This window comes from Sciurus carolinensis, chromosome 3 (genome assembly GCF_902686445.1).
Source record: "Sciurus carolinensis chromosome 3, mSciCar1.2, whole genome shotgun sequence".
NCBI lineage: Eukaryota > Metazoa > Chordata > Mammalia > Rodentia > Sciuridae > Sciurus > Sciurus carolinensis.
This window is the reverse complement of record NC_062215.1, coordinates 131627977-131642444: the sequence shown is the minus strand read 5'-3', so window position 1 is coordinate 131642444 and position 14468 is coordinate 131627977. Positions and strand designations below refer to the sequence as shown.

At 31.4% G+C, this 14468-nt stretch overlaps 1 protein-coding gene across 5 annotated transcripts in view; it reads left to right on the top strand.

Annotated features, from left to right (window-relative positions):
- Nckap1 (NCK associated protein 1) overlaps window positions 1-14468 on the top strand; it is an 88122-nt gene that overhangs the window by 10477 nt on the left and 63177 nt on the right. For 3 of the 5 annotated variants that reach the window (XM_047547796.1, XM_047547800.1, XM_047547795.1), the window contains exons 2-3: window positions 4523-4540; window positions 5608-5718. In XM_047547796.1, coding sequence (XP_047403752.1) covers window positions 4523-4540; window positions 5608-5718 — 129 coding nt within the window. The remainder of the gene's footprint in view (window positions 1-4522; window positions 4541-5607; window positions 5719-14468) is intronic. The other 2 variants (XM_047547798.1, XM_047547797.1) reach the window with 1 other exon arrangement.

Below are 14468 nucleotides of genomic sequence, written 5' to 3'. Positions count from 1 at the left end.
TGGTTACTGAGTAAAAATTAATCCTTTTTCTAGCCTGAATTGGTCACATTTTATATTTTTGTCCTCTTCCTGAAAATGATTCAGATGGGGCTGCTTTCTTTTCCAGAACCTTACAAATAGCATTCTTACTCTGACCCCTGAGATTTTATTGAAAAATTTCAATTAATTTATTGAATTAAAAATAAATCATTCTGTTCTTTAGTATTTCTAGAAAATAATGTATTTTACTGCTGAGTTAGACTAGAATTTTAAACATTAAACTAATCAAATGGATTACATTTTTACCTTGATAGTAATTACTCCATGAATATTTTAAGTAGCTGAGGCATGGAAAGAATGTAGCATGTTTTTTATGTCATTTTTTTGGGAGCATATAGTTATAAATTGAACTTTTCTGTTGGAGTCAAAATATAAATTTGTGTTGAGGTCTTGTCAGGTAGTAGATGTAGAACCTTGAGCAAAATCAGTTTCTCTGAAGCCCCATTCTTCTGTTGATTGGTAGGTAGTTTAGGCAATTTCTAAAGCATAGGTGTTTTTGCAAACAAGAGTTGAGTCTTGGTTGTTTTTTTGTTTCTTGATTGTTGCTTAATCTCTTACGAATAGATAGAAGAACTTTATTTAATCTATGTTTGCTATTTAGCATCATGGTAAGTTCTTGAAAGAAAGTGTAGCATTGGGCTGGGGAGATAGCTCAGCTGGTAGAGTGCTTGCCTCACAAGCACAAGGCCCTGAGTTCGATACCCAGTACCAAAAAAAAAAAGAGTGAAAAGAAAAAAAGAAAGTGTAGCATTAACCTTGTAAAATTAAGCCAGGGTATATAATCTTATGTGTAACAGTTTGAGAAAAGGACTCAAAAGAAAGGATTTTGGTTGTAGGGTGGCAGACACACTTGATTCAAAATTCTACTTTAAAATCCTGTTGTCAGGTTTTGATGTTTCTTGTCAAAGACTTTTATTTTGTGACCCGAATAAAATATTATGTTGTTGGGTGGTGTATCTTTGTTTTTTATTTTTGGTAATAACATTGCATTTGTATTTTGTGAGAAAATGAGCATGGGGTTATATAATTGGCAATTAATACTAATTATGGTTGGTTTTATGGAAAATCCTATTTTGATAATGTGTAGATATCCACATATATTGAAAATTTTGTTTTAAAAATGAGAAGATAGTTATTTAAAACTTACTTATTAACTGCTTATGTGCCAAGTACTGAAATAAGCACTTTATATATACTTTATTCTATTTTTAAAAAAATTTAACCGTCTACCTATGAAGTATGTAGTAATAGTATCCTCAGTTTATTTATTAAATAACTGAGACTTAAGATCACACAGGCTGTGATCCTCTTAACTCAGGGTTTTTAATTGTTATATTTAAGTACTTTCTTAAACAGTACTCTAATTTAATCTGTCACATTAAGTAGTCCTAACCTTTTTGAACTTGAAGGTTATAATTAGAATATTTGTGGAGAATAAAATTCTTTAATTCTGAGAACTAGAAATTTATATATTTAAATTCATTTGAGATCTTTTGGAATTTGAAATTGTATTTTAAGTATTATGAACACAAAGTAAGATAAAGTAAAACACAAGGCATTGGAGAGAACACTTTTTAAAAATTCTGTGATTCACATCGTTTCTATATAGTGAAATAGCCTTTTTATTCTATGACACAGTTTGGTAGGATTATAAGATTGGGGGATTTAGATATAATTTTGTACTGTATTCACCTTATTTTTTTTTTTTTCCTCTTTTGGAGTGTAGGAGGAAGTAGAAGTGCTCAAAATTAATTGGTAATTTGTTAAAGATTTCGATTCAGTCTTTGTTATAAGCCTTTCCGATATGTACTAGTATAAAATATATTGGTATACATAGTTTTAAGAATTTTGGTACTTCAGAATGATAATAGTAAAGGATTCATTTTGTATAATATTGTAGCTGTAGTGGGATGAGATATGTTTTTAAGTGTACTGATAGACTATATTCTAGAAAATCCTAGTTGTCCTCTTCTAATTTCTTTGTTTTCAAAATGAATTTTTTGTTCGAGTGAGGAAGATTAATCTTTATATATAGACTTCTGGTTAGTTGGAATTTTGTTCTGTTATAGTATAGTGCAGCTTAACTGAATTATAGTTGCAACTCTTTTCTGGGATGTATTTTACCTAGATGATAACTACTAGTAACATCATAGTTTACTTTTTCCTTGTATTTTTTTCTTTTTTTTTTGCCAAGGATTCATCATACAAGTGTCTCTCTTGTTAACAAATCAAGTAAGTTGATTTCAGAAAAAAATAAAATGGAGCCTAGTACTTCTATATAGTTTCTATGAACCTTGTATTTTTTATCGGTGTTTTATGGTATGGCAGGCACTTTAAGTTACACGCAAACACACACATTCTCACGTGATGAGGACAAAATTCTTTAGGAAAAGTTTGTAATTATTATCTCCACTTTAATAGATAAAGACTCTGGCAAGGAGAGGTAAAATCTCCTGTTCATAGTTACACAGACTTTTTTTTTGATTCTGGGGATTGAACCCAGGTGTGTTCAACCATTGAGCCACATCTCCAATCTATTTTTATTTTTTATTTTGAGACAGGGTCTTGCTGAGTTGCTTAGGGCTTTGATAAGTTGTTGAGTCTGTCCTTGAATTTGAGATCCTCCTGCCTCAGCTGCCAGAGCTGCTGGGATTATAGGCATATACCAAGTGGGTAGTTATACAGCTATTAAGTGATAGAGCAGAATTTGAACATGGACAGCCTATCCTAAAAACTCATGTTCTTGGGTCTAGGGATGTAGTATGTGCTTAGTGTGAATGAGGGTGGTTCACTCCTCAGCACCAGCAAACCAAACCAGTAAAACTCATGTTCTTAACTATAAGGCTAAACTCATTTCTATAAGTAAAACAAATGCAATATGTTTAGGCTTAGGGTAAATGGAGGAAATATGTGATTGAGAGAGGGAATCATGGTCATAAGGAAATTAACACTAAATTGCTAGCTCTATACACTATGATAAAAACTGTTACTATGATTACTATTTATGTTAGACTCTTGGATAATTATTATCATCATCATTATAATTATTATTAACAACAGCTATCATTTTTAGAGCACTTATGTGCCATTTTGCTAAATTCCTTAAATGTATTGTTCTCTTGAAATCCTTATAATGACCCTATGAGGTAAGTATTAATTCCCCCCATCTTACAAATGGAGAAACTGAGGCTAGGATGTTATATATTCAAGGTCCCCATGGCTGATAAGTGGTGAAAATTGAAATCCTGTTAGTTTTATTCCAGAATCTGTTTTTAATCTCTGTGGTATACTGCCTCCTGATATAGTATGTTTAGATACAATCATTAAGCAGTATGGAAAAAGGTGAACGACTTCCAAGGAAAGAGAAATGAAATTTCTTTTTGTTTTTAGTTTAAGAAAGCTGCATACACATCTGTCTACACACACTTCTTTAGTTGATTTAATACAGTAAGATTTGTGATTTTGGGAAATGGGTATTATAATTTACTGTATTTTCATTATTTGATGATCACTAATACTGTTAGAATGGATCACTGAAATTTTAAGTAATTAGAGTATGAAAATGATACATATCAAAAGAAAACTGAACATTATTTGGGTTTGTTTTAGGATTCCAAACCACCGTAAGTGTGTTTATAAAACTTGATTTTCATTATGCTGTTGATGTAAGGAAATGCTAATTAGTAGATTTTTTTGACAAATTCTTAGTTATATGATTCTTAGTTATTTTTTAATATCTTGGGAAGAAGATAAATTGGAAGATTAATTTACAAGAAACTATATTTTAAAGGGATAATAGTTTATTCTGAAGAAAAGTCAGATACACACTAGTATTATGATGTTGGAGGTGAATTTATATAATGACCTTGTGTCAATCTGGTTAAAGATTATGAAGTTCTAAATTTTTAAAAAATTTTGGTTTATCTAATTATATTTAAGAATTAAGGGATTTTTTTAACTGCATTCCTATTTCCATTTATAAAATATAGGAATGTTTACATTGATTTTTATACTTTGGCTGAGAAGGAAGTTAGGTGATATTTTAAAAATAGTTTCAATTTTGAGCTGAAGTGCAAAAGTCATCCAATAACAATTTATTTTTATTCTTGGCTACCGTTTCTTTTTAAGGTATGTAAAATTTCACTGATGATTTTACCCCTATTTTTATAGCTGCATGTAGTCTTTATTTTCCATTCTTTCTAACATTATTTAAGTTGGTTTAGGAAGAGCACCAAGATACTGACATGGTTATACACTTACACAGTAGTATTTAAATATATATGAATAGTTTAAACTCTATAAATTTATTGTGTACTAAAACTTGCTACTTATAATACCTTAAAGTTGTAGCACCATATAGTTCTAATTTTGTTTTGTTATTCATAGTCTACAGTGCATAAGTTTTCTACTGAAAAGTATGTCATAGTTTGACAATCATTGTTTACCCATAATTTTCTCTCTTTTTATTACAATGCTTCCCCAGCAAGGACAAGTTTGGAAGGTTTGCAAAGCTTTTCACCTTCCCTCTGCCTGCTTGCCCGCTTTCAGATCAGTTTCATGTTTCATAACTTCTCTTTCTGTAATCCACAACATAGCCATAGTAAATAAATTGCAATACTGTATTTCCTCACACATGGCAGGCAGAAATAACTTTTCATTAGGATACATCCTTTTAAAAATGGAATAAAATTAAATTAAATAGGATGTTATAATTTTAGTAATTCCCTAAGAAATAATGTATCACTTGCAAGTAGTTAATTAAATGTCACATAATGAGACAGTGAACAGTACTCAAGATTATTTTCTGTATTGCTAACAGTTCAGGTAAAAGTTCTAATAATACTTTACATTTGTATAGTGCTTTACAGTTCACTACGGAGAATGCTATACTGCTGATGTGGTCAAATGTAAACATTTCCATTTGTTGTGTACTCTTGTAGATATAGACCAGATGTAGATTAATTGTTTGAAGTGCTGATGGTATGATGGAAAACAGTGTTGTAACTCAGATGTTCAGAGGAACAGGCAACACTCTTTAGCACTATAAAGATAATTTTAGCAGCTTCCAGTTCTTTTGAACTAGGGCTTTTGTATTAACATTTTTAAAATGAACGAGGAAAACATTTTGGAGAAGACATTTAAGCATAAGCTTTTAAAACACTTAGAAAGAAACATGTCCAGTACTCTCCTTAATATTTAATTTTGTGATATTTTATTAGCTTCAGATGAATACAATCCTACCTCAAACCAAAATTTTCCTTTATCTTTTCTTTTTTATTTTTTTTTCCTTTTCTTTTTTTTTTAGGTTTGAGCTTTTTCCTTCACTGCTGTTCTGCGCTGACTGCTTTGAAACTTTCCATGCATTTTTTTTCAGTAGAAGAACATCTCTGTATTGTCTCCCATTGCATATTTCAGCTGTGACAATCCCTGCACTTTGCCTATTCATTTTATCACCTGCTCACCAAAAACAATAAATATCTCTCTGATTTCTGATTGCAGATTTGCTATTCTTCCTTGATTTTAAAAGGAGGATACATTTTACTTTTCTTTATTACTGTTGTTTTGCAGGCATGTGGAGATCCCAAGGCCAAACCATCTTACCTTATTGACAAAAATCTAGAATCTGCTGTGAAATTCATAGTCAGAAAATTCCCTGCTGTGGAAACCCGCAACAACAATGTAAGTATTTTGATATTTCTATTATGTAATTTTAGCCATCTGTAAGTAGTGCTATTATGTAATTTTAGCCATCTGTAAGTAGTACTTATTCTTATTTTAATATGCAGATAATATACATTGATTAAGGTTTTTAGAGACTGTTCTTTGAAGGTGGAAAAAAATGACAACTACTTTTGCATAGAGCTTTATTGATTTTAATTAGCTGTGTTTAGTTTTAAAATACGTACTTGTTTTTCTAGAGTTTTTGTCATTGACAAAAGCATTTCTGAAAAGTAATACAATAAAATTATGGTGAATCTTTATTATCCCTATATTACTTTTCATGTGGGAAAATTTTTTCTTTATATATTATAGTATTCCTGGCAAGTGAACTTTTGGTAGTTTTTTATAATACTGTTTTAAAATAGCTAATTCTAGAAAATTAGAGTTTCTTCTTACCATAGCGTATTTATGTAAATTTTGTTGACTTCGGATATTTCTTCATGTCTTTTTACTGTTATTTGTTTTCTTTGATTTTCCCATATTATAATCCTTGCTATTTCTTTTGCTTTGGTTCAGGTTTAGTCTAGAAATTCTCTATCATATGACTTCTCTATTTTTGAGAATTTCTGTTTAAAAGATACATTGGTTTTTATTCTTTTTAGATATACATGACAGTAGAGTGTATTTTGACATATTATACATACATAGAGTATAACTTCCCATTGTTGTGATTGTACATGATATGGAGTTATACTGGTCATGTATTCATATATGAACATAGGAGAGTTATGTCTTGATTCATTCTATTGTCTTTCCTATTCCTATTCCCATTCCCCTTCCCTTCCCTTCATTCCTCTTTGTCTAATCCAAGAAACATCTATTCTTCTCTCCCCACTTTATTGTGTTAGGAAAGATACATTGTTATCTTTTTATTTTATTGAATTTCCAGTGTTCGTAGAAGATTTTTATTTAACCTATTGATATTCTTTTATTTAAAACACTTGAATACAGAAGAAAGGGCTAGTCAGAATTTTAAAAAAATTAAAAAGTGTGTTTTAAAGAATTTTTTTATAAGTCTTTTTTTTGGAAGTACAGGTTAGTAGAGATCCTGGTTTAATACATTGTTTTATAACTGGTATTTTATGCATCACAGTTCCTTCCTGGTTACAAAATGGGTGATTCGAAGCATACTTTAAAAAAATATGATTATTTATGTGGAGAACTAATCTTTTAGTTACTGACATTAATTGCCTGGCCCAATAGAGATTATACTTCTAAGGGAGAAATTTCATTATGAATGTCTTATTTAAATCTCTATATCTCTGTGATGTGAACTCTTTAAGAAAATCTTTTAAATTTAAAATGTGTTCATTTAATTTCAGATTGATAGTATAAATTTTCATTTAGTGTAGTTCCTGAAAATGAGATCTTAGAAAATTACTAAGAGCTGATTAAATATATATTCATTATTTAATAACAGTAAAGTTTCTTGTTAAATTTTTAAGACTCTCTGCTGTTCTTGATATGCTTGGCAAACTGCTTATGATAACAATACTGTTGCTTTTTGTTCTTTAATAGTATTAATTCCTTTTCAACTTTTGATGCACAAAATTGATATTTTTACTAACAGCTTTTATTGAGATAAGTTATCACAAACCATACAATTTACCCATTTGAAGTATACTGTTTATAGGTTTTAATGTTCACATCCCAGTCAATTATAGAACATTTTATCATCCCAAAAAGAAACTCCACCCATTAGCATTACTCTATATTTCTTGACAAAACTCCAGTCCTAGGAAACCCTGATTTATGTTCCGTCCATCTCTACCTATTCTGGAGATGTCATAAAAATGTAATTATGTAATATGTGATAGTGTGACTGGCTTCTGTCATTTAGCTTACAGTTTTTAAGACTTATCTACATTGTAGCATGTACTAGTACTTTGTTTCTTTTTGTTGCAAAATGATAATTCATTATGTGGATATACCACATTTTATTCATGGGTGTTTTTTACTGTTTTTACTGTTTTGAATAAGGGTGCTATGAACATTTGTATAAAAGTTTTTATGGTTTATATATATTTTAATTTCTAGGCATATATACATATATATGTACATATATACCTACACACATCTCTCTCTATATATGTGTACATATGTATATACCAGGAGTAAAATTATGGGGTTATGTGGTAATTCTGTGTTTTTAACTCTCAAAATTGGTTATATAGTATTGTCGAATATTGTGACTACTTACAGAATTTTTCGCTTATTGTTTGTGAAGCCTGAGTTTTGTCATGTGGACTTTACAAATTTTCCATATAATACTACTGTTTTTTACCTGCTGGATATTTGTAAAGTCTAGTGATTTCATTTTTGACTGGGCCTCTTGAAATATTAGTGACAGATTCCTAGCCAACTTGCCTTAGGAAATAAGTGAGGAGTTCTGTTCATTCTGTAGAATTAGTTACCAGAGGTTTAAAGACTTGGAATGACAGGTAGCATCTAGGATTGATGAAAGTATTTGGATTCTGGCTACTAGGTACACAGTCTTTATACATGCTACAGAACATGATTATCTCAGGGATCAAAGTTAGCACCGTTGCTATGCTGATTCATATACTACTTGTCCCCATTTTTAAAAAAAAGCACTCATAAAAAGTGTTTTGGTGAATTTAACAAAAGTGCGTTTTTTAAAAGTTTCTAATATAGAGTCTTACAAAAAGCTTCAATTTTTGCAGCCAAAAAAATGTTGAAATTTGTTTCTTTAGTAACTACCTTATTTTAAATTCTTCTAAAAACTATGAGCACATAGGTATCCAGTGTACATCAGAGGAGGGTTTTGCTGACAGCAGGACTGGTATACAATGTGACTTCAACAGTGGTGATGTTGGAGTCTATTGAATCATTTTTACTGTCTTTATTTAGGCCCCTTTGTAATCATTTTAATCTTCTGTATCCCCAATTCTGGATTTGGGGAAAACTTGGTACCAAGGATTGAGGAGTTTTTTTTGGTTATGATGCTCAACTAAATGCCTCATGTACTTCAGAGTAGTTTGATGAAATAAAATTCAAAATGAATAAAAGCCATACCAGTTTAATAATTATAGCAGCCACTTATTATGTGTTGATTATGTGCCCGGTCATGGGCCTTAATAGATTGCCATTTAATTTCAGATTAAGGTAGGTGTTTCTGGGCTGAGAGATTATTTATCTATAATATGATACCTCCCATTATCTTCTGATTTATTTTTATGTATGTCTTATTAATACATAGAGAAATTATTTGCATAAGAAATTTTTAAAAGGTCCTTTAAGTAAATCTTAAGGTATATGTTAAAACTTTTTGTACTAACTTTTTTCCAAAAATTTTTAAACTTAAAATTTGTTTCTTACTCTGTATTTACTTTATTTTAATTTTAATTTATTTTAATTTTGTGGTGCTGGGGATTGAACCCAGGGCCTTGTGCTTTTGAGGCAAGCTCTCTACCAACTGAGCTATATCCCCAGACCTATATTTACATTTAAAAGCTAGTTTATGCTTTTTAAGACAAAAAAATATTATCTGGCATAAAAGTGTCATTATAGAATTTGCCTGTTGTGCATTTTAGTATATAATTGAGTTTGATTCCCAAATTAATGAGAAAAGAATGTAAATTACTAACCTATGTATGTAGAATTAGAATATCTGTAAGTGAAAGGACATTGTTGGTGAGTTCAGTGTTATAAGAATGATTTAGGGATTCTATACTCAACATAGTTTCTCCACTTGTCACCTCCACCAGGAGAAGTAGAACAAAATAGATACAGTATTTCTCTTTGGTACCCCACATTTCTGTCTTCTTGAACCATTCAGTCATCCTTGAATTCCTGTTGACTGGGAGGTGGTAGACCAACAAATAAGAGGTTGTGACTGAGTGGTAGAGCGCTTGCCTGGCATGTGTGAGGCACTGGGTTCAATTCTCAGCACCACATTTAAATAAATGAATAAAATGAAGGTCTATCAATATCTAAAAAATATTTTAGAAAAGAATTGATTTAAAAGGAATCATTTACTATAGAGTAATGTAACAGAGCTGGGATAGTGTATTCATTGTGAGTAAATATATATACATATAAAAAAGACACTAATGGAAACTTGAAATGTCAGTATTCTTTTTAAAAGACATTGAGAAATAAGAGCTCAAGGTTTTGAGGTTGAAAAATGTTAAATTTACTAGGGTGAGGAAGCAAATGGAATAGGTTTGGGGTAGAGGTATAATGATACCCAGCAATTCAGTATTGAATGTTTTAGATTTGAGAGGCCTACTAGAAATCTTGAGTGGAGATGTTGAGTAGCCAATTCTATATATGAATCCAGAGCACAGGCTAGGGTTAAACCGAGACTCAAACTGAAGAACTGTTGAGGGTTTTAAGACATAAGAGAAGCAGTGCAGTAATCCTTAAGGAATGCAGGTGAATTGACAGTGAAAATGGAGTAGTGTTGTCATTAAGTTATGGTTGATGATCATGAAATCAGGTTGAGATTAAGGTAGCATAGGTATCTGCTTTCTTCTGCTGTAGGTTTATAAGCAACTATAAAAGAGATAGTAATTAAGGTGATGGACAATTTAAAATTAAAATGGATAAGAAAGGAAGTAGGACATAAGATGGTGAGTGATAGTAAAAAGATAAATGAATATTTAGGAGGTCCCTCTTAGATTCAAAAAATTGGTGGAAGCAGGGTATTAGAAGTTTTAAGTGGGAATTGATTCTCCCACTGATGCCACCTGACCTTGTCACCCATATCTTGTAAGAATAATAGATCTCCAAAAGGGACCGAGAGAAACCAAGATAGCTTAAAGATAAACTTTGTTCCTGTTTACAGGCTTTCCAATTGAGGAAACAGTATTATGTCATTCAGTCTTTCAGCTTGTACTCATGTACCAAAAATAACCCTTGCGTGCCCTCTAGTTCTAGGTACTCTTATTCCCCTATCTTGCTCACCTTTATTATTGTTGCCTTTATCATCCCACTATATAGTTTTGCTTGTTTGTTTGTTTGTTTGCCTCATTCCTGTTATTACCAGTTGGTGAGGTCCTTCGTCTTGAGGGAATGTGAGAATTGACCATTGTAGTTTTTCTATCTTTGAACTTTGTACCTAGAAGTTAGTTGTGGTGTAAATAACCAACCTCTAAAACTAGATACTTACCTTTAAAAAAAGTGGGAATTCCTGTATATCTGTCTATCCCTTGCTACACTATAAACTTATTTAGGGTAGAGTTAGTGCTTTCTTCCTCAGCTTCTTCCTGAGACCTGGCAATATGATTGCAATATTCACAAATAAATTAATAATATTATTGTGGTAACTCTACACTTTAGAGATCTCTTTTCATTTGCCTGTCTGAGTCATATCTGAGAAATAGGAAAGGAAACTCCTAGGAAATGAAACTCCTAGGAAATCTTCCCAAGAGAAATGAAAATACATCTGTCCAAAACATGTTCATAACAGTATTCATTATTCATAATAGCCCCAAACTGGAAGGAGTTCAAATGTCCATCAACTGAAGAATGAATAGACAAATCGTTATATATATTTAACTGAATAATATTCAGCTGTTAAAAGGAACAACTACTGATATAGGCTACAATTGAACATCAGAAACATTAGGTTCAGTGAAAGGAACCAGATATAAAAAAAACTCTGCATATTGTGTGATTCTGTTTTATAGGAAATGTCTAGAATAGCAAGTTTTTTGAGACAGAAAACTGATCAGTATTTGCCTAGGGTTGAGGTTGAGAACAGGATTAATTGTAAATGGCTGCAAGAGAACTTTCTGGGCTGATGGAGAAGTTCCAAAGCTAGTTGGGGTTAATGGTTTCACAACTATGTAAAAATTATATAAAAACATGATTTTGAGCAATAAGAAATGGTATTGTTTAATAAATGAAGTTTATTTAGACTTTTTGGTTCTCCTGTGACCAAGCCTATTGAATCTACTTAGGTAAAATTGTAACAAGTATATTTTGTAATACACTGTACATTAAAGGGTACTCTCCTTAGGAGTAAATGATAATTGACAGGAAGAGAAATAAAAACTTTGAAAAGTATGTAAGGCAAGGACTGTTTAATGTTGTCATTTTACCTTGCATGTGTCAGTAGCACCTGTTACCGTCAACATAAATAGCTTGATACCTTTATTGATTGCAAAAATGGCATCTAGTCATAGTTAGAAAAGCTGTTTTATATCTGGTGCACTCAGGTTATAAAATCAGGGTAATCATATAATCTTTAAAAACTATTACATGTAAAGGAACTAGCTTATTTTTGTTTATATTATCTTTGTAATAGACAATGGTGCCATAAAAATAAGTTGTATTATACAGCTTATACAGTGTGATGTTTTTTATGTAAAAATGTTAACCTTAACCAACTCCACTATAGTGAGGCATGTAATTAGTGATTTTTCTAGTACTTACGATAAAATCAATTCTACCAGTTTGCTTTAATGTAGTCATTTTGTTATCAGAATCTTAACTTTTCAAAATTTTTAGCTGAGACAAATTGATGTGCTTAGGTAGTGAAATACAGATCATTTTATTACTGAACTTTATATTTCTCATTATTATGATTACTTTTGCAGACCCCTCCATAACTTATTGACTGAAAACCAACAACAACTTTTTATTTCTTAATTCCGTGGGTTGACTGAGAGTTTCTTTGTTGGTCTCCCCGGCTCTAGGTTATAGCTATATCCATCTAGTCTGTATGTTAGTGAAAGGGCTGAACTGAGTCAGCAGAGATATTGAACTTCTCTCTACCTCTGTGATATTTTTCAGTCTTCCTCATACATGATATTTAAGTGCATTGTTTCAAAAAAGCAAAGTCAGAAGGTTCAGATCTAATAATTTAAGCCCTAGCTTTATAAGCAACACAGTGTCACTTCTGCTGTTCTCTTTTGGTCAAAGTAAGTGACAAGTCCAGCTCAAATTGAAAGGTGGGAAAATGTAGTACAACTCTTAAATTTTTTTTTTTTTTTTTTTTTTTTTTGGAGTGGGCATTGAACTCTGGGGCACTTTACCACTGAGCTACATTCCCAGCCCTTTTAATTTTTATTTTGAGGTAGGTCTTGCTAAGTTGCTTAGGGCCTCCCTAAATTACTGAGACTGACTTTCAACTTGCAACCCTCTTGCCTCAGCCTCCCAACTTGCTGGGATTACTTAAGAGGTAATAAAGTTTCATTTCTATGAGACATGGGCATACCTTTATTTCTGTATTTTATTTTTTGCCTTTTAGTTGCATTTCATCAGTAATTTTCAGAATTAATTTAAACAAAGGTCCAACAATGTAAATTTGTAAAAAAATCACTGATATGTAAAATAAAGGGACTGAATTAGAGGACTTCCTAGAAGTCTCAGTCTGTGTGATTGATTAATTAAATGCCAAGTATTTTCTAAAAAGAAGTCAGAAGGGTTGTAGATAAAGCTTAGTGATAGAACTTTTGCCTAGCATGCTCTAGACCCTGGGTTTGAGCCCCACTACTGCAAAACAAAATCATACACCGTGCGTGCACACACCTAATGATATATATGTTTATATTTTAAATAAAAGAAAACAGAGCTTTAGGTTTTCCCCTATATTATTTTTGTCTTATTGTATAGCAACTTGAATGTTGATTAGTATTGAAAATTTGTTTAGAGCCTAAATCTGATAGACTTAGACTGTTATCTGACTTTTTGCTAGTTTGTTTCTGTAGCTGATAAATTAGGATAAAAATGTATCTTGATTGGGAAGGTGAAAAGAGTTGTAGAGATGAATGGTGGTGATGGTTATACAGCAGTACAAATGTGCTTAATGCTACAGAACTGCACACTTAAAAATGGGTTAAAATGGTAAATTCTTTGCCATATATATTTTACCACAATAAAAGTAAATAAATATACCTTGAAAAGTAGTTATGAGGACTGAATTTAGTAGCACTTCTTAATAAGTGCTTATTATCAAAGTTAGTCTTAGGATAACTTTCCCTCAAATTTATTTACTTTATGATAGATGAATGGATGCAGGGGGAATCTTGACTGGAAAGATAAGTTAGGACCAGATTATATAGAGTCTTAAAAGCTTGATTAATTGTTTTGAATTTAATCATCTAAAAATTGTTCAATAGTAGCTGACGTAGAGCCTAGTAATATGTGGTTTGGGGGAAAATGTAATTGAATGAGAAATTTAGACTATAAGGAGATTATATTATTAAAAGGGGACAGATGATGGGCATATAGAATAGTCGAAAGAAAACTTTTTTAGAAAAAAGGAGATGAGATTTCTAGTAGCCGTTTAGGAGATGCTTTTTAGTAATACTCTTATTTATTTATTTATTTATTTTGGTACTGAGAGTTGAACCCAGGGTGCTCAACCACTGAGCTACATCCCTAGCCCCTTTCTTTTTTATTTTGAGATAGGGTCTGTCTAAATCCCTGGCCCTTTTTATTTTTTATTAGGAGATAGGACCAAACTTGTTGAGACTGGCCTTAAACTTGGAGTCCTCCTGCCTCAGCCTCCCAAATTGAGTAATACTTTCTTAAGATGTAAAGTGGAGATTGTATAAAAGGTCATTAATTGCTCAGACGAGGACACTGAAATTGAAAGAGGGCATTGTTAATAATTACTGTAGGACAACTGAAATAAATTGGAATTATTAAACCCAGTAGGAAGCTAATTATATTTTTCATGTCATTTTAATGAGTCTGCTTTCACCTGTTGTATTTTGAAACTCAAATTTAAAGAA